This window comes from Thunnus thynnus, chromosome 13 (assembly GCF_963924715.1).
Source record: "Thunnus thynnus chromosome 13, fThuThy2.1, whole genome shotgun sequence".
In the NCBI taxonomy this organism is placed as follows: Eukaryota; Metazoa; Chordata; class Actinopteri; order Scombriformes; family Scombridae; genus Thunnus; species Thunnus thynnus.
Window position 1 is genome coordinate 8,294,759 of NC_089529.1, and position 20,696 is coordinate 8,315,454.

At 41.3% G+C, this 20,696-nt stretch overlaps 2 protein-coding genes across 2 annotated transcripts in view; one reads left to right on the forward strand and one right to left on the reverse strand.

Moving 5' to 3' along the window:
* The window catches only part of nlgn2b (neuroligin 2b), a 148,236-nt gene that overhangs the window by 118,479 nt on the left and 9,061 nt on the right, over positions 1-20,696 (reverse strand). Inside the window, exons 2-3 of the mRNA XM_067607619.1 lie at positions 6,601-6,741; positions 5,863-5,962 (exon numbers count right to left, since the gene is read on the reverse strand). The gene's annotated coding sequence lies outside the window, so the exon portion shown is untranslated. The remainder of the gene's footprint in view (positions 1-5,862; positions 5,963-6,600; positions 6,742-20,696) is intronic.
* fgf11b (fibroblast growth factor 11b) overlaps positions 1-20,696 on the forward strand; it is a 33,487-nt gene that overhangs the window by 7,873 nt on the left and 4,918 nt on the right. The window contains exons 2-4 of the mRNA XM_067607620.1: positions 10,647-10,757; positions 12,025-12,128; positions 20,441-20,639. Of these exons, the coding sequence (XP_067463721.1) occupies positions 10,647-10,757; positions 12,025-12,128; positions 20,441-20,639 (414 nt within the window). The remainder of the gene's footprint in view (positions 1-10,646; positions 10,758-12,024; positions 12,129-20,440; positions 20,640-20,696) is intronic.

Below are 20,696 nucleotides of genomic sequence, written 5' to 3' on the forward strand. Positions count from 1 at the left end.
TGGCTGAAATCTACAATGGATTCCCTCCTCTCACCCCCGTGCCAAGCCGCTCTAAAGCGCCTCTACTGACAGTTTTTTTTTTTTTTATTCGTTGTGGGAACAGAGCACCGTGTAAGTGTGTGCTTCAATGTTTCGAAAGGCGAATCAATCGGAGTTCAAATTCGGAATCCTTTGTTGTCCGTCAGAGTGCTGTTCAGCTAAGTTGTTTGTTTACTCGTGTGATCATCACAGGATCTGACAGAGGTCCGGACCCATGTGGGAGTGCAGAGGAATATTTGTGTTTGTTTGTTCTGCATATATTAAAGTGCCTATTTGTGTCCTTGCTGGAGGGTCCACAGGGAAAAAGGATAGGTGAGATATGTTTGGTAGCTGTTTGGTTCAGTGGTCTTCCTCTTGTGGTTTGGTTTTTGTTTTTTTTTCCCCTATGCGGCCCATGTGAAAGCATAGTCAAGTAGATTTTAACCTGAACGAAGAAAATTTGGAGCTATAACGTTACTGATAAAGCTGTGTGCTGCACCACATCAGTCTGAGTCCCCGGTGCTGAGCATGTTGTTAACTGTCACTGATATGTGCCCGTCATAACGCTAATGAAGCACACATGTGAATATTGAATGTGTGTGTCAGGGGAAGTAGTGTGAGTCCTATTTGCTTCTGCTCGTGTTTGACATGCTCTTGTCAGCACCATTAATAAGCGGCAATAACTCTGTCTCACTCGCGTTAACTGCAGCCATTGTCGCACGAAATGATTTATGAAGCCTTGAATTTAAATGAAGAGGCCATTGTTGGGAGTTGCAGGTGATGTGATACACCTCATTCATTCCTATTCCTTCTTTAACCTCGCCCTCTTCCTGCTATCCCTCTTTTTCCTCCCCCTACAACATCCTTTTTTTAACCTGTCTTCCCCTATCTCCTCTCCCTCCCTCTCACGCTTGTCACACTCTGTATCTTTGTGTCTCTCTATCGTTCCATCATTGCCCTTTTCTCTTCCTCGTGTCCGTGTTCTTGCTATCCCTTCCTCCTCTTATTTCTGGACAAACATTCTTCAGACTTGCCTCCATGTTGTTAACTGGCTTTCATGACTCTATTCTTCCCTTGCTCCTCTCCATCTCTCCCCCTCTATCTTCCCACAAGGTTGATAATTACTAGCAGCGCTGTAGAGCTCATGGCCCACTTTAGAAAAGGGAGGAAAAAAAAAAAAGGAGAAACCATGTTCTCCTTTTATTAGAAGCAGAATCAAACACTACACGAGAGAGAGATTCGCTCCCTCTTGCACATACGCAGCACAAATGCGCATACTGTGTGCATGCGAACGCACGCGTGTATGCATGCGGAGGGTGTGAGGGGAGAGGTAAGAGAGAGCTGCTGGAAGTGAAAGAAAGCACGATGAGAAGGGAGGGGAGAGTCAGGGAGTCCTGAAAATATAAGCCGAGGAAAACCCCTGTTGTTTGGTTCGGTCAGAGCAGAAGAAGAAATGCCCTTGGCTGCTCATTCATGCAGGCCCCCAGTAATTACCTCCAACCTTATCAAGAGGAGCTCTGCTGGAGGGATACCAGCCAGCAACATACTGAGCTCAAATCAAGCCAGATAAATACATTAGTGTAATGATAACCAACACTGAGCCATACACTACCCCTGATTAGCGATAAACCTCAACCGCTGCTTATTTTTCAGAGCAATTACACTGCAGCGAAGGCTATAAGTGTCCTTGATGGCAGTGGTGATGCATGAAGTGATTACCTTGGGTTCTTATGTGCATTGAACTCATTTATACAGACACACACATAATTGCTGTGTGAATGGTTGTGCTGTTAGGACTAGGCTCCTCTTCCCCCCCCCCAGGTGGTTTTCAAAATGATTATCAGTGCTGAATGTAAATTGATGAGGGGCATCCCTGTGTAGACCATACAGCGGTTACTGCTAGGATTAGAGGTAAACCCAATTTAATAAAGAAAATGCTCTCATGAATATAGCCTCTCATGCTACTACACTTTTTTTTTAGCCAATTTTCATTGGCAGATAAAATAAATTTTGACTTCCTCCCTTCAGGCTCCCACCCTACACACTTTCTTCCCCACTTATCAACTGCAAGTCATATTTCTGCTCACGTGTGGAGAGGTCACTTGGAAATGGGCCTGCTGATGAGTCGACATGTCGGGTGCGCTGACAACACCTGTGCCGCTGATGTACATAAACAGACAAGGGAGCTCTCTTTGACCCACACTCCACTGACCTGGATCAGCAAATGTTTTCTGTCACTCAAGCCCACACGTGTCCCAGGAGTGATGAATGTAGTCGCACACCTCCTCTCCATGGGAAATACCCGGGACGGTCGAGGCTGCATGTTGTGATTCTGGCGTATTTAGCGAAAGCTCTGTGAGGCAGATGTAGATGTGCGGTCCCTGCTGGTCTTTTAAATACAAGAGAGGGATGCACCATTATCTCCACAACTGACTCACACTAGATAGGACACGTATGGTGGGATTAATCATAATTATGAGTAGTCTCTATTGGTTCAAGAGGGGAAGATTTTTTTTTATTCGTTTACTGCGTGGTCATGGTTGATTATGGAAAACCTGAGCAGAATATAAAACTTTTCCCCCAGTGGAACCTGAGCCTGTTCATCTGAGTTAAAGTTAAACATCCCACGCTCTACCTGGAAAACAGCAAGTTTAATTTCAATGACAACCTGCTCCCTTTTTAGGTCATGAATCCTCGGAGAATGCTTTTTCTCCCTTTTCACTTTCATTCCAAAACATTTGAGGGCATGCTCATTTATTCAAATGAAATGCATTGGACCGCTGGTATGAATATGATGATATGTATTGTGCCTTCAAGCATCTCATGTGGACGGTGTCACTCTCACTGTGAATCTGTTATACAGGCCGTCTTGGATCACGGCTTCATACTCAATCCCTCAGGGGGACTCCATTGTCACATTGTTGTGTCACATAGATGTTGATGGCAAATCACCAGGGCTCTTCTAAATTGTTAAGCATTTACAGTAATATAAAAGGCATACACTGCTTTCCACTGCTAGATTTATTTGGGTTATGCTCTGATAAAACTATAGCTGCTTTTGGGCCCCGTGCCACATAAAATAAGCTCTCATTGTTTGAGTACAAGCATGCCCCAACATACCCAAAATCACTAAACACGACCTTTGAGTCAGTAGCTTTCCGAGTTACCATCTTTTCTGTTTACCCCTGTGGAGCAGTAGAGGCTACATGTGCATGCTACGCATCCTCATGACACAAACACAGGCTTTTTGCACATGTAAACAACTCTGTGTGTTTTGCTAATCCAACCAGAGGTAGACTGCTGTCACAGTGTGTCACTGTCTATCAGTGTACTTCTCCAGGGCTTATATGGGTAAAAAAAAATAAGTTTGCTTGCCCAGTAACATGTGCTCACTCAACCATGGCTTGGACACAAAGCATTAAAGGAGTAGTTCGACATTTTGGGAAGTACATTTAACTCTCTAATGTCTGTACGGTAAATATGAAGCAACCATGAGCAGCTGGTTATCCTAGCTTAGCATAAAGACTGGAAACAGCTGTCCAATGGTAACAAAATCTGCCCATCAGCACATGCAAAGCTGATTAATTAACATATTATCTCTCATTTGTTTTTTCTGTACAAAATCCAAGCTATAAAAATAAAAAATGTCTGTTTCCCCTCTGTTTCTGGCTAACCTAACCAGCTGCTGGCTGTAGCCTTATATTTAATGGACAGATATGAGAGTGGTATCAAGCTTCTCTTCCAACTCTCTGTCAGAAAGTGAATATGACTATATCCCAAAATGTCAAACTATTCCTTTAAGTTAAAGGGGCACTCCACTGATTTTACACCAGAAGTTCAGTTGTCTTGTCACAAGCAGTACCACTCATCCTGTGAAAACAGTTGTGTTAGGTCTTCTGTGGCTCTAATGGAAGCGTTCCAAAGTTTGAAAAATAAATCCCCTGGGGCCGGTATTTCAAAATGATCTCACAGGATTATATTGGTTGGATTGGATTAAATTCTGATCTGATCTGGAAATTGGGTATTACAAAGCAGATCCAAAGATTTCTGATCCTGAAGATTTGGAATCAGATTTGGTAATCCAATCCTACCTTTAATCCAGACAAACTGCTGCATTTGAGTATTTAAAAATTTAAGGCAGAGATCTTGATCAACTTGATGTTAAAATTCAGGATCATTTGGATTCCACCTCTAAGGTGGAATTTGACGTAGATTGACAAACAGCCTAGGCTTCACTTCTAACAGATATTGTCACCCAAGATGTTCATTACATTTAAACTCTAAATTGAATATGCCCTTCAAATGTGAAAGTGTTTTAGTTTTAATAAAATTGAAGAAATGTAAAGCATTGCAAAATATGATTAGGCCACACTTCTTCCTGAAAACACCTGGAAAACTGCTGTAAATACAAGTGTAACAAATACAGACAACTAACTTATTTGTACCAAAACATTCAACATATGTTTTTGTTTGTGGTCACAAAGTAGGCTAGCAGAGACAACAGGAATGTGGGGTCCAAACAAGGCTTTAATTGTGCTTTTTATTGTTTGACTATATGAAAATGGACCTCCCGCAGGCAGCCCCAAACTGGCTGCGGGAGGTCGTTGTTTGCATAATCCTGTTTAAATTGATCTAAAATAAATACCATAATAGCTAGAGCATTCATTCATTTTGAAACTAAAAGCTAAGGCTTCTGTCTTTCACATCACATTGTAGGCTCATAATGCAAGTTGATGACATCATTACGTTACATGTGGTTCGTTGATAGGAACTGCCACGATGACTACCACAAGCGAATATACTGTGGCGAGCAGCGAAGAATGAGAGACAGGAAGCAGCTCTCAGCAATGTCAACCCTTTACTGACATGCAACACAGGGGACAGGAACTCAAAAACACAGCCAAACAGCCACCTCACTCATGGTTAAAACTATAAACCAGCACAAAAATGAAAATTATCAACATAAACCACCATGTTCTGAACGGGGGTTGGATGCACTGAGGAAAACTCAGGAGAGAGTGTTAAAGGAGTAGAAGACGAAGACATAGAGGAAGTAGATCACGAAATAACCCAGGCAAAGAGGAAATTTTTCTCATCACTCAACACCACTGGTGTGACTGATTGCACATATGCATATACAGTCACCTCATGAAAGAGAATGAGAGTTTGTGAATAGAATGGGCTGCCACAGTATAAATGTACAGCTTGTAGGAAATGCTGACCTTATAATCACCAACTATGTTGTGCGATGGCCTGAGTGTGTACATAATGCCTGTATTTTGAAGGAAAAGAATCTGTACCACAATTTCCAGCAGACTGCTCAAGATGGCATCCTCCTCTGCAGCAGCAGTTACCCCCTTCTACCCTGGCTGATGACCCTTTTTGCTACCATAACTTGTGACTCACGGCAGGGCTACAACAATGTCCATGGTACAACAAGAGGTCAATCGAGTGCCTCGATGGTGTACTCAAGCGTAGATTTGCCTGCTTGAACTATCTCCGTGTGGAGCATGCAAGCATGCTACGTAATCTGTGCTTGTATTGTGCTACGCAACATTGCACAAACAAGGAGAGTGCCGTTGCATGAAGACCACATTGACCTCCTCCCCAAGCAGAAGGCCCTGACCTGTCACTACCACCACTGCCTGATGGAACAGTGTGAAATGCTATGGTAAATCTTTATTTTTCCAATTAAATGGATAAACTATGAGATGTGTGCACTTGCATTTTTGCAGTGTTACATCATACGTTGTACATGTACATGTACATGATGAAGGGGGAAAGTAACAGCTTGACCATTTTCTGCAATTGATTGCAAGTAAGGGTGTGCATTCTATAAGCTACCTTGCTGTAGGGGTCCGTTTTACCAGTGATGGTTTGTGTTCTATGGTTGTCCTTATTAGCAGTGGCATTGCTGAGTGGGGACCATGGGAGTGAATGTTCCCTGGCAGTAGAAGGTGAGAGGGTATGAGGTTAGGTTGTCTTCATGACATTGTCAGTAAACCACAGAAGCCACTGAAATAGAATTTTATGTATGCAAAAGCATAATATCATCAATGACAACACTGTAGCCTACCGAAACTCAACCGCCAAACTAGTGCACTTCTGAATGAACTGCATAATTTGCACTATGTAGCGTCATGTTTCCAAAGTATTGTAGCAGTCTGTACCCATGTAGCCTACTTAAAGAAAGTCTGCTGTGTCAGCAGGCACATAATAATGTTAGCTAGCTAGTTAACGCTAGCTTCAATGCAGCTAAATCGCAGATTCGAACACTGTGACAGGTTGGTCTTTGTTTCAAGAGTCAATGTATGATGTAAGTCCAATTAATTTCCTTTCAAAAATTGAACCATAGACCGCCACGTATGTCAACAAAGCCAGCTAGCTCGCTAGCCCGCCAGCTTCTTAACACAGAAGTCAACGGAGCCAAGTTAGCTCCTGTTAGCATGACCTAAGCTTAATTAGTGATGGTTACGCCCTAATGTTAAGTAGGTGACAATTTAAGTAGCTGGCTAGCATGATATGTTGGTTGCCATTCGTAGAGTCTTACAAATGCTAAATACTAGACAAAAATATACTTACATTTGAACGCAAAAGCTGTGCTACCACTTGCTCCTTTCGTGAAGTGCTCCGTCATGTTTTCTTTTTCTGTTCTGATCCAGGGGCTGGGACTCAAGATTTGGAAATCCCTATCTGGTCATATCAGGATCACCGTGATCCAACCTGCCAATGTTTTGAAATAATAGGACAAAGTCAGTGAGATCATTTTGATCCTGAAAGTGTGCGTTACAACCTCGAAGTTTGGGGTTTGAAAGAAGTGGGCATTTAGGAGGCAAGGGAGGTCTAATGAAAGGTGCTTTCGAGTTTCAATATTAAGCTTTTTTTTTTTTCAGAATTTGTCATCCAGGTCCCCCAACAACGGGTGTCATACTTAACTGTTCGAGTGCCCCTTTTATTTATTGCCTACCACAGATTGAAAGGTAAGAAAAAGCTGTGTTCCAAGTCAAACGACATCTAAAGGCCCTCACTACTGAAGAATCCATATAAAACATATTGCATGTAAGTGAAAAACATTTTTAATGATTTTACATTTATCCAACAAAAAATTTAGCCTGAAAGTAGAAAGAATATACCAGTACACATACCTAGATACGTAGATCTAGGTATATGTACATACGTACATATACCTAGATCTTCAATACTGGGTCTTATTGAACAGATGTTTTTTCCTACCTTTACCTCCATCAAGAGTCAAATCCGACCTTGGTGGATGTGTGTTTGTGTTCTGTGTGATGTACTCCATTTTACTTTCTATTTTGATGAAAGGGGCGTGCTATACTCAGGCGACAATGTGACATGTTTGTTGGAGCCTTGATGTATTCCCTCCTAATGCCAATATACTGCAACATTAACAACAATGGCAGAAAACAAAGTGTGTGCCTGTGTGTGTGTGTGTGTGTGTGTGTGTGTGTGTGTGTGTGTATGCATGTGTGTGTGTGTGCCCATTATGCAGACACAGATGCTGTCAAGACAGTGAGAGGGGAGCAGTTGGCAGAATACGCATGAGGATATAGTGCATCTCTGCTATTTGATGACACTGAGTTGAGTCGGTGTTGTTATTATGCACAGTTTTGTTAATTTACATGTTGTTAAAAGCCTTGTTGCTGCACAGAACTATTACAGCCAAAAAAGAGCTTTAGAAATTGAAATATTTCAGTTTTTCAGATACAATCAAGATCCAATGGACCCGATTCCCTAAACCAAAATTAAGACTTGACTTGTTCTAATTAAACCAACCACACAGCAGAGGCTTTGAGATGAGTTTGCAGTAATTTATAGGCTAACACTTACTGACACACAACCTCTGTTTTCTCACTAAAGTCTCAGTAACAAAACACGACTGCATGCACTTCCTATATGTCCAGAATAATATAGTGAAGGCGCACTAACATCTAGAACACAGTAGTTCAAAAAATATGACTTTAGGCATGAATAGTTTAAAGTTGTAATATTTGCACGGTAATAGGATGGCAAGAATCCACAGGAGCTCTTTTTTTGCTTTATCATTTATGTCATCTCTAATACAGCTGCAGTAAAACACAACCATAATGTTCTAGCTGGGAGCATACTTTTCATATAGTGGATCAGAATTTATTGTGTGTTGGTGTTGGGATGAGGATGTTGAAGTTAGAGTCAGCTTTGCTAGTAAGTAAAACATTAGTTTTAGTGCCCCTGACACCTAGCATGGGAGTTTTGATTGCAGCCATATTGCATGAGCTGTCTATTGAATTTCTGCCTAAATGTGCTTTTTCTGGAGCGCATACAGCCGTCACTCTTAATGAAATGACAGTGTCATCTCATTCACTCTGTTCCACGGCTGTCCCTCTGCTCACTTCTCTCTCTTTCTTTCTCTCTCTCTTTGCATCTGTGGGGACAAGTAATGAACGGCTCCTCTGCTCTGATTGGGTGATGTATGATGTTATTAGGTGGGATGAAAGCGGTACATAACTCAAAGGATATGAAATGGAAAAGGGGAGAAAGAAAGTGAGGGAGCAGAGACGCTGAAATGTTTTGACAAGCAGCTTTGAAAGAGAGAGGATGGGGAGTGCTGCAGATGCATGCATGTAACAATGGGAGTAGGTCATGATTTCACTCATGCCTCAACCCTGGCACACTTCCTTTGGGAAATAGTCCCACAGATCTCATCCCTGCTTCCTCTGCCATTCTCTTCGTTCCTTGCGCTAGTCCGAAGAAGACAGGCAGATTGCGCAGTGCCCTAGGTTCTTCCCTGGGGATTGTGTGAGAGGGCATGGGCGGAGTTTAGCGGAGGGGGGAACTCCCAGATGACCCGCAGTCCTCCAGAGGCTCTGTCATAAACTGCTCCTTCATCCATGTTTTATTTCCCTCATTAAAGCTGCATTGGAGGAGACTGGTCAGTTGGCTGGGCCTGACCAGACAGGAGTCAGGGTTCTCCTTGCTGTTGAGGTAGCCGGGTTGAGGTGGGCGAGGTGCTGAGCTCAGGAGACGACTTAGATTTGCACAACACAGAGAGTGCTTCGTGTACTTGAAGGGGGCACTGGTGATGTCTGAGAACTGCTGCAAAGATTCTGTCTGTTTCTTAAATGAACGCAAAGTAGGCTGCAGGGACTCCGCTCATTAAACATTCAACCACTCTATTCGCACTCCTTCCTCTCCTCCACCACCAAGCCTCCTGATTATATATCTTTTATTTAGCGGGAGAAAGGCTAACTCACTCACTTGACTTCATCCACCGATGACCCCAGCTCTTGCTAAAAATACCGGTGGTGGCAAGTCAGAGGACTGATGTGTCATATGTGCATTTTATTCATTACTTAGTTGAATTATTAGCTGCTACAGAATTTCAGATTCGGATGTGTTACATATTCCCAGTGTTAGGTGAATTAGTCCAAAACTGTACCTTGGGCAATTCATTAATTGATGAAGAAATTGTTAATTACTCCTCTATAACAAGAAATATACCACTTAAATAGCTGTATTATTTTCTTTTCTGGTAATATTAAGTGTTTTAAGGTTGGATAAGTGTTGCTCTATGATGATAATGATGTCAGGACACTTTAAAGAGTTCAATCATCATTTGCTCTTGCATATTCCCTCCTGGTGACAATCCCTTCAGCATTTCACTGATACCCTATAAGCTTTTCACATGACTTAGATTTTTTATAAGAGAAATAAGAGAAAATCATTTTTGAGGCAGTTTGTCCTCTGTTATTTTATCCATTGTATACTGGAAATGAAGGAGGAGAACCTACGTATTACATATAACCATACCTTACACTGACACTGTATGACTTCACATGTTTTATATGTAATGTTTCTCGATCAGTTTGATGCTGCATAATGGTATGATGGAGTACAGCCATGCTAACAGCTCTTTGAGGGTGTATGTACACACAGTGTTGCTTTGAGCTAAATACTAATGTCCACATGCTAACATGTTCACAATGACAAAGCTAACATGTTGATGTTTCTGGAAGCTATGTTTACCACTGTCGCCATCTTCGTTTGACGTGTTCAAATTTGGTAATTAACACTAAAAAGTACAGTAGGGAATGATGGTAATCTCAATAGTTTTGCAGGTATTTGGTCATAAACTAAAGTATTGAAAAATGTACAATTCTGACCTGATAATGGGCCTAGACAAACAGCAGATCATCAGTGTCATTAGGGTAACTCTTTGAACCATGAATGTCTGTACAAATCTTCATGCCAATCTATCAAGTAGATGTTTCACTAGATATTTCACTGGATAAGTGCAAACTTTGACCAAAGAGAATCACCAAAGCCTGAAGTTTTCATACTCTGGAGACCATGAATGACTATATAATATTTCAACAGTTACTGAGATATTTCAGTCTGGACCAAAATGCTGGATCAACCAACCAACCAACCAACACCAGATTGCTGCTAGCGTGACTAAAAAGACAAACACAAACACAAATAATTCCACTTAAATAATTGAAACCGTTCAAACTTTAAATATTGCAACACAGTAAAACTCATATGTGGTTAGTGTCTTTAAACTCCTGTATATTTAATTAGAAAGGCACCTGTCCAATATGATGTTGTTTTCCTGTGTTCCTTTGCAGAGCCACAGCTGAAAGGCATTGTTACCCGGCTGTACAGCCAACATGGTTATTACCTGCAGATGCAGCCTGACGGCACCATGGACAGCACAAGGGATGAAAGCAGCTCCTTTTGTGAGTGTGTTGTGTAATTTTAATCATATTTTTCACAGCCTAGTCTCAAACACCCGTTACAGGAAATTGGTATAAGCCAGGCTGTACTAAATCCATGTACACTGTAACACAGTGCAGTTTTCTCCATCATTCAACAAAAGTAAGGAACAGCTTATACCACACATCACCCTCACTGGAAGTCACATTTCCACCTTTAACTATGTTAATGCTGCACTGCACACACTGAGCTTAACAGAACCACAATATGTGTCACACTGTGCCTGTGGCTGAAGGGTCAAGCCAAAAGTTAGGATTTTGCCAGCAAATTTGTTCCAGTTTGAGCTGTTATTTTTGTCTTTCAACAGGAAGGAACATCGTGTCAGACTGCCTGTCAAACTTTGGCAATTTAATTTGTCCTTGCTCATATGCAGAAATGCTGTTAAGAATCCCAGATACTGATTGGAGCTGCAACTCAGTGTTTGCAGCTTGAATTTTTAACATCTAATTCCAGTGCCAATACAACATGATGTCTGTGCATACTACCCTATAGCATAAAGTCTTTGCATGTTTCTCCAGACGAGCATGAGAATAATATAAACCTCTAAAAGCAAGGCTGCTGCCTGAGTTTAATGTGCCTCCAAGTGACACATTGCCACTGTTGAGATGTGAATATTCATCCTGACCTTTAGCAAATTAAATTTGGTTTTTAGACCAGAAACTGTGCAGTGTTCTCTTCCTAGTATTATTTCTTTGTATTTGCCTATTTGACCTTCCAGACTCAGACACAGGCCATTTTTTCTCATTGTAGTTTGAATGCAGCATATTTTTTCAAAATCTTTATCTGTTCAGCCACCTAAATAATTTATTGATGAGCTGAGTCTTTTATTGTAAACAGGTTCAGAGACCAGCCTAGATACTGCATCTACCAATTTCACTGTCTTTTTTCACTGTGTTTGCTCCAAGTTCCATTTGGTACAGCAAAGCATCTCCATTATTATCCAGGTTTAGAGGCAGTGTAAAGCATAGTGAAGGTGACATGGTGTTGTGTTTACCGCAACATAAACACTGAGAGGTCACAGCATTTGGGCTTAAGAGAGATGTAGCATGCGGCAGTAACACTGCAGCCATTCAGCCTTTCAGCCTGCTACAATGAAGATAGAGGAAAACTATATACTATACTATATGTAATATATGGTTTGAATTCAAAATCTTCTCTAATTCTCTCTCTCTCTCTCTCTCTCTCTCTCTCTCTCTCTGTTGTACTTTCACTCTTTATTCCCCAATTTAGCACAGTTCAACTTAATTCCTGTGGGACTGCGTATTGTGGCGATCCAGGGGGCAAAGACAGGGTTGTACCTTGCCATGAATAGTGATGGATACCTCTATACCTCTGTAAGTATGCTCTATACATCAGTCAGTGAAAACCCAAATATTATTGCTCTGGTTTTGGCTTGTAATGTAAGTGATCAGTTTGGGATATAAGCTACATCTTCTTGCTGTGTATGGTCCTGACATCTACAGTATAGAGTGCTGTAGAGAAGCTGTTAGCTGTCCATGTCACTGATATGGAATTCACTAAGTAAACATCAAGGGGGGGCTTTACCAGCTACTGTCATTTTGGATTTAGAGGTTCAGCTGTCTGTTGGTTGGACTTAAGTGTAGTGTCATTCTTTTGGGATAATATGGATAATATGGATCTGAGTACAGTGTAAAGACTTCACAAACATCACAAATTATGTATGTGCACCTGTGTAAGCATGATAAAGTAAATTTTTCCACATTATCAAACCTATAAAGGAAAGCAGAAAACAAGAAAGTAGTTGCTGGAGCATTGGCAGTGCCATAGTTAATTATAGATAGTAGGGACAGTAAGGATAGTTAATAGTATTGTGTGTGTGTGTGTGTGAGAGAGAGAGAGAGAGAGAGAGAGAGAGAGAGAGAGAGAGAGAGAGAGTGTGTGTGTGTGTGTGTGTGTGGGTGTGTGTGTGTGTGTGTGTGTGTGTGTGTGTGTGTGTGTACAAGTGTTTGAGAGTGTTAGGTGAGACACACAGATGTGGGGAGTTAAAGATATGGTGACAACCTGTTAGACTCCCTGCATGATTCTTTGAATTGAAAAAACAGGGAGTGAGGAATGGAGATTGAGTGGGTGTAAAACTTTAAGATATCGGGGACTGTTGGAGAATCTGAGGTCTCTTGAGTGCAGGGACTGTAAACAGATTTTGGCTTAAGGGCAGGTGGGAGTGAGAGGTCCCACAGAAGTATGAGGCTTAATTATGGCTTAATTATGATGTTTTTTGTGTGTGTTTTTTGTTTTTTACATTTCTACTTTTGCACAGTTTACAGCCCCAGCTTTTCAAAGTTCACTTTTTATGCATATTTCAAATGCCGTCACCAAGGTGGTGCCATGTTCTTTTAGACCACTCAAGACTGCATGCTTGCAAGCATGTTGTCATACTGACAGTTACTGCAGTTAGTAATTAACTGAAATGGATGAAATGCATGAGATTCGATTTATTTTCACATGCATGTAAGAAGTTCCAGGTGACTTTCCAATCTCTGAGATCATATTACAAAGGTAGGGAACAGAAATATGTGAAGCAGTGGCAGGAGGGTGAAAACAGAGATGGGGAACTCTAGTCAATGCTGCAAAGCCGTTCATACAGTAAGCTCTACAATATCAGTTGTTGTAACAGAACAACCAATTATCTGTGAGGGATTCATTCATTATAAGTTGTACATGGGATTTAAACTTACTACTACAGAAAATCTACAATTTAAAACTGAGAGATAGGCTGTGATCTGGCACTGCCTAGACAGGGGTAGTTCCTGAGTATCAGCACCTTGGACAGCGCTAGGGACAGATTCAAGGGTGCACAGTCTGTTTAGCATGCTTGTAACATTTCTTTAGCATGAAAATGGACAAAAAAAAAATAACCTAACACGTAAACCATTATTTTTTTTCTTTTTATCAAGGAGGCATTGAAGCCCATCTTAAAGCAGCTAGTGAATCTTTCAGGGTGGGAAATTTGATTAGCACCCTGCACAGTGTTCATAACACTGCTTTCACATGATCCATGTCAAATCACTAAACCATGTAAATACTGTACATTGCTATTAAAGGGAAATTATTTCTGACTATTTACACCTTTCTGTGGCTTTTGTTGTTATCTATCCAGCTCTGTATAAAATAATAGTACATTAGTTAATTGTGTGTCTTTACTTCTCAAAAGAGCCCATGTCACCACTGACTTGACAGTCTTTAGGGCCAGAATACCTATAAGCTGGATATATATTATACATTATATATGGGATCACTCAAACACATTTGTAGGACATAAATAAAATATCAAAGAGGACGTTATTGCAAAGTTTACTGGAAATAAAAATAAATGTCACTGATGTGAGAGCCAACTATAAATGTGTTATAAATATTTATTTTTAGCGGTAATACATGTGTTGGTTTCAGCGGTGAATGTGAGAAATATTACGTGCAAAAGCAGTGAATGCAAGAGTGGTTTTATGCACATGAGATGTAAAGGGGAGAGCATCATCTGTACATCTGAGAGTTAAATCTTGAATTATGGCAAATACGCCATCTCCTATTATCTTCTGAGCCCCTGATTAGCATGCATTAGACTTTGGTGCTTCGCCTCTATGAACAGAGAGAAGAAGGGATTTCCTCAGCACCAGTCAATAGCTGCACTGCAGCCCACACTGACCTCTTTCAGAGAATTTCCTCTCTGTGTCTCACACGCACACACACACGCACGCACGCACACAAGGTTACAGGAATGAGATGATATAGGTGTTGTACAACAAAACAGCTGTCTTCTTGTATTATATCATGCATGTTTGATTTTATGACCCCATATTATTCTCTATAGTGTGTCTAACATACTCATTTGCTGGTGTAGGAGGGAGTGCAGGTGGCATGCATGGCCCTTTATACATAGCTTTGTGCTCTAAGAGCATGCTCATGTTTGCTTTCACATTTTAAAGCATACCAAGAACAAGTGTGACACAGACAAGGAATGTTTTCATTTATGATAAATAAGCTCATCACTGTCACTCTTGGAGAAGCCAAAGCGACTGACAGAGTGACTAGTCGCTTCCTTATAGCTATTTTCTCATCTTCTTATATATACTGCCTCGTCTGCTGCTCACTGATGGTTATTATTCTCTTGAATAACTCAGTTTTCCCCTGAATCGCGTGCGCACACATAGTGGTCAGGTTGTTGGCCAGGCTCTAACAAGCAGAAGAAGTCCAATGCTGCCTTGTCTCAGACATAAATCTTAGCCTCTATACCTGTACGTGACAACAGGAAATGGCTTATCCTGATGCAAAAATAGAACTTGGCTCATTCCTGCCCCATTTTATAATCTATGTGCTCTGGAAAACTCATAGACACGCGGAGAGAGAGAGGGAAAGAGAGAAAGAGAAAAAGAGAGAGAAAGAGAGCGAGAGAGCGAGAGAGCGAGAGAGAGAGAGAGAGAGAGAGAGAGAGAATGGCTTGTGTTGAAGGAGACTGACATTACTCTTGACAGACACGTTTTTTGAGAAGCTCTTTTTGTGCCAATCAAGATTTAGACATGGCCAATGCCTGTTATTGTAAATATTTGGTGCCTTCATGCAGGTGTTTATACAGATTTTTTGAGTGTCTGGTTGGAAAACAGCTAGGTTTCCATCCAAGTGTAGCACAAATTTTAAATGAATTTCTAGAAAATCGCCAAAAGAAAATTCGATTCCACCCACTGCTGTTATGTGAGTACAGTATTAGGAGCTAGGTCGACTACATAAACAGCTGGTGGTGCTCCAACCAGGGGCCATGAAACTATTGCTCAAGAAGAGGGTGCAACAATATACAATTCAAACAATGTAGAAAAAATGATGGAAATATGAAATTTGAACATTACAGTCTCCATCACTCGACACAGATCTGATGTATGGTGCACTTAGACACATTTTACTTTAAATGATTGACTGACCAACCTTTCCAACCCATTTGAGAACCTGAAACTCTCAAAAATTTAGCATTTTTGCTGCAAAAATTACCTAAACAATAAATAGTTTATCAAAATAAGCGCTAATTAATTTCCTGTCGATCAACTAGTCGATTAATCGACAAATCGTTGCAGTTCTACCACACACCAAAAAATGGACAGATTGTTATTGAATAGCTATAATGTAAAGAATAATGTAAAAAGTAAAAAAAATATATGCAAGCAGTCATTCATCTGCTCTGCTCTAATTCATTAAACAAAATCTTGCTTTGGCTATAACGCTGTCATGCCTTATTCTGATTGGATGGTTTTTAGCCTTTTTAGACGAGTTTAAGCAGCAGACACATTGTGAGAATTTGGTCTTAGATTTCTGACACTGTGTGTCTTTGGTCATCAAAGCTCTAAATGAATGTTGGTAGACGTGTCTCACAGTGAGATCTAGGACCACACCTTTCTCTAACGAATATCAACTTTCATCTTGGACAGGCACAAAGTCACACAATGTATAGGAGCCTTTAATGAACATAGTTTATATATGTGCTTGTGATTACTTAAAGGACAACAACAGAAAAAAGAACACTATTGTGGCAGTATTTTTGTGATGACTGTGTAAGCCTGTGAGAGACACAAAAGAGTGAGAGAGAGAGTGAGAAAGAGAGTGAGACCTATTGATGAAAAGCTATGTCCTTTCTATTCTTTTCATGGGAGGATTGCATTGAGATGCAGGACAACACCAGCAGCCAGATAGCATCGCTTTTATCACAGGACAAGGGGGGAAAATGTGGACATTAGAAAAAGTAGCAGAGAGAGTAATTGGCTGGGGCAAGAGAAAGGAGATGAAGTGCAGAAATGCAATGATAAAGAGAGACATTTTGCCAGGCAGCCAATTAAGGGCACTTAGGGAAGGTATATTGTACCAGCGCTCTCCTTCCAAAATTGTCTTTCTATATTAGAATGCGAGTAAAATCTTAATGTGGTCCTTGTGATTTGCCAAGATATGAAATGCCTACGGTGATGATGAAACACAATCAACCGCTACTTGTTTCCTGTGTCACCCAGAAAATTAAAAGTAAAGGCAGCAGGCAGTGTGGAGCCGGTCACCTCTGTCACTGAGGGTCGGAGAGGGAATGTCAGCTAGCACTCCCCCTCTCAGCTGCATCATATTGACAGGGGCCTTCCAGCTGTCAATCAGCACCGCGGAGGCATGAGTCCCTGCACATTATCATCCACTCTGCTCTTGTCATGCGAGCATCATGCCTCCCTGGGCTATCATAAAGCATTAGGGGCACATACACGTGTGGTGCTAGACAGTCTTAACTGCCGTAAACCCCTGTTAATAAGCACGTCCATGCCCTATTGACTTACGTAACGTGGTGTGTCATAGGGCATCTACATCTGGCTTGACAACAACATCAGCAACATGCCCTGCTGGCGGCTCTCGGCACGCAGATGACACCGCACATGTCCGTGTGTCTATGTAACAGAGGACTGCTGTGCATGAGCTTTACATTTCATATTGTCGTCATGTGAGCGGGTCCCTGCAGCAGTGTTGCAGGGCTGTGGAAATATGGTGAGATTACTGCAGCTGGGCAGATTTCACAGCTTCCCATAGATTACCCTGGGAGCTGATGGGACAGTCAATAGATGCAGGGAGCCTGTATGACACTGTGACCCCTGCTGTTTAAATAGGGGACTGCAAATAACTGCACGTCAGAAATGCTAAAACATGTTTTGAATTCCAGAAGTAGAGCTACATTTTCAGGGGCATTAGTTGTGATTTCATGCTTGTGCATGCATGATGAATTGAGAGTAAACAAGATATTAAATATTATTCATAGGTTCACTATCTTTTTAGTCACAACTTTTGTTCCCTGCTCCTTATATGCTAATTATATTCAGGGAAAGAAGTCAGATTTAGGGAACTCTGCCCTGTGAGTGCTGGAGTGTGTATTATTAGTACTTCACTGTCCTTATTTGATGCTTAGTGCAATCCCAGTGTATGGTAGCGTGTAGAGTTAAGCTTCCTGAAGCAGGTAGAATAGATGTAATCAGACATAAGGGATATAGAAGGAGGTGGTGTGTGTGGGCAGGGTGGGGGTGGTGTGGGGGGAGGTCGGGACGCTGCTCTGCATCATAAAAAGGTTCTTCCCATGTTGGGGATTCTCAGCACGGATGCTACATATTACCTTTCTCATGTGCTTTCATTTAAATTCATTTCGGCTTGAGACACGTGGAAGGGAGGCTGCCCCAGTCTCTTGATAAGTCGCTGTTGAGGAAAGAGACTTTTATTTAATTTCCAGTCCAGGCACCCGCGATTTAGATGGAAATATTCTGCCCCCATCACTCTAAAATATGTGCACCTTTTTACTGCAACATTCAACACATCTTCAGAAATTATTCATCTACGCATGTAAATCTGCTAGTTTGAGCAATGTCTTCAGTGAGTACACCCCGGGTGGTCTCTGTAGCTCTGCTGAGGTCTGGAGGTTAGCTCAAGGTGAGTTTCAGAGATGGGGATAATTACAGCGACATATTTGTATCAGTATACAGTGGACAGGCACATTGGAAACTGTGGTGGGACTTGAAGGACATTAATTTCATTGTCTTGTCTGCTCTCTTAAGTGTATTTTTTCTCTTATGAAGACATCCAAACCTTTGGAGATTACATGAATGAAAAACAGAAGATGTGGCTTCTATCATTAGGCTAGTTTCAGGGGACTGATTATGAAGGGTAATTATAGGATGACTTGGGAGAGGGGTCATCACTGGTGTCATTTCAGAGGTTGAGCTGAAGGGTATTTTGCTGGAGTGATGGGTTCTCTTTCCAGAGGCACACAAGTGTCAGATCGTGGGGTGCTGGTGACTCAAGCCCTTGTCAGCCCAGCGTTCCTGCTTCGTTCCTTGGGGAGTCGCACAGGAGCAGGTCTCTCCCTTTCCCTCTCTTCTTAATCTCCTTTATTACCCAGCAACCCCTCTGTCCTCTCTAAGTGATCTTCTGCTCCCTTTCCTGTCTCTCCTACCTTTCCCCTTCTGTCTCCAGCACTTCCCACCCCTCTTGCACTCTGGCCTGATTAATAATGAATGAAGCGGATCATCTATCGATCCCATCCTCTTTGTGTTAGCACAGCAGAAGATATCAAACCTGTCAGAGGACCTTAAAATAGCCCTGCAATGTGGTGGTCATAGTAGTGGGAGAGTTTGTTGAGTTAAGGGTAAGGGCTTTTTTCTTTTTTTAATGGCTGTTAAATGGGCATAAACTGGTGAAGGAGCAGCGGGAAAGGAGGGGATGGAGAAAGGGCACAAAGTCCTGAACTGCCATCTCAGCTAAAGGGTGATCCCTGCCTCTGAAGGAGAAAGGTGATGATCTGTGATAAGTGTGAAACTGAAGGTCTCTTATACCTTCTCTATCTACTTTTGGCTCTTTCTTCGAGCCCGTCGATGCCAAGCGGTGATCCTTTGGCCCTCTTCTGTCTCCCGGAGTCTCTGAGAAATTCTCCACTCAGCCATTTCTGCCCTGCTGCTCTCACTTAATCAATCCAGCAGATTGGCTTTGCTCTCTGACAGGGGAAGGACCCTGTCGAGACCCTTATGGAGGCTAACAGAGATGTATATCTGTCGCTATTGCTTAATATCACCAGTCAACATTATGCTGGGTTCAGTAGTCCTTATGTTGAAGACAGAGAGGGAGGGGGAATGCTGCAGGAACACGATCATTTACAACGACTGGCTGAACTGTTGGATTGGTTCCAAGTTTTGCTAATTTGATTTTGTAATGGCTATTCAGATTTATCCAGTCATGGACGATTGACAGTACATGAGAGTAGCCTATATTAAAGGGATAATTCTCTTTAGGATAATGTAGGGGGATGAATTTTATGATTTTTTCCCTACATAACCAGAATCAGAAAAACCTGCTAATGCCATTTCTAATGGATGTGCTTGAAGTTTAAATGTATGTTGAATAATGAGCTCAATACACAAATGTTTATATGATCAAATAAAGCTCCTCTCAAAAGCATGCAATCTATAAACGATTGATACTTTTTCTATCCAAGGTACACAATGTAAGTTAAGTATTTTTGAAGTCACTCGTTAAATTTAAGACAAAACAGTAACACATGAAATTCCTTATCGGACATCATAACACATATGGAAAAAAGTAATTCCAAATATAGTGTTGTTTTTAAGGGTTTTGTTCATAAAACAAAACCTACGTATTTACTGTGATGTAGTCACTGCAGTTTGATGTCAGAATGAGTCATTTACAATACATAGTAATACAATACGTAGTAAACAGTATGTGTGTTGATTTAATATGTTACTGCATTGCTATAGGTATCAGTGTTTCACTGCTTTTCATCTCCTGTGCTCTTTTCCTTTGGGAACATGTTATGTTATGTTATATAAGATATGCATCCTTGTCTTGATGTTCCTTAAGGACCAGGATGTTCATGCTTCTAAATAAAGTCCAGATATCTATCCATCCTTTCCCTCAGGAAACAGTCACCTAATTAATGTATTTCACGGTTCGTGTCCATGTATTTTTTTTTTCTTTTTAAGTGTTTGCTTACATGCGCTAGGGTTCATGTTCAAAGATGTTACAGTTTTCTCATGACATTTGCACATTATTTTTCTTCTCTTGCCCATGTTTGCTACTATGAATGCACCCCTCACCCTTTCCCCTTTTTTATATTTATTTCCAGGAGCACTTCACTCCAGAGTGTAGGTTCAAGGAGAGTGTGTTTGAGAACTACTACGTTACATACTCCTCCATGCTCTATCGCCAGACCCAGTCTGGCCGCTCCTGGTATATCGGTATCAACCGTGATGGCCAGGTCATGAAGGGCAACCGGGTAAAGAAGACCAAAGGAGCCGCACACTTCCTGCCTAAAGTTATAGAGGGTCTGTGTCCTTTTTTATGAGCTAGGAAAATTATCCTGAACATTTAAATGAATTACT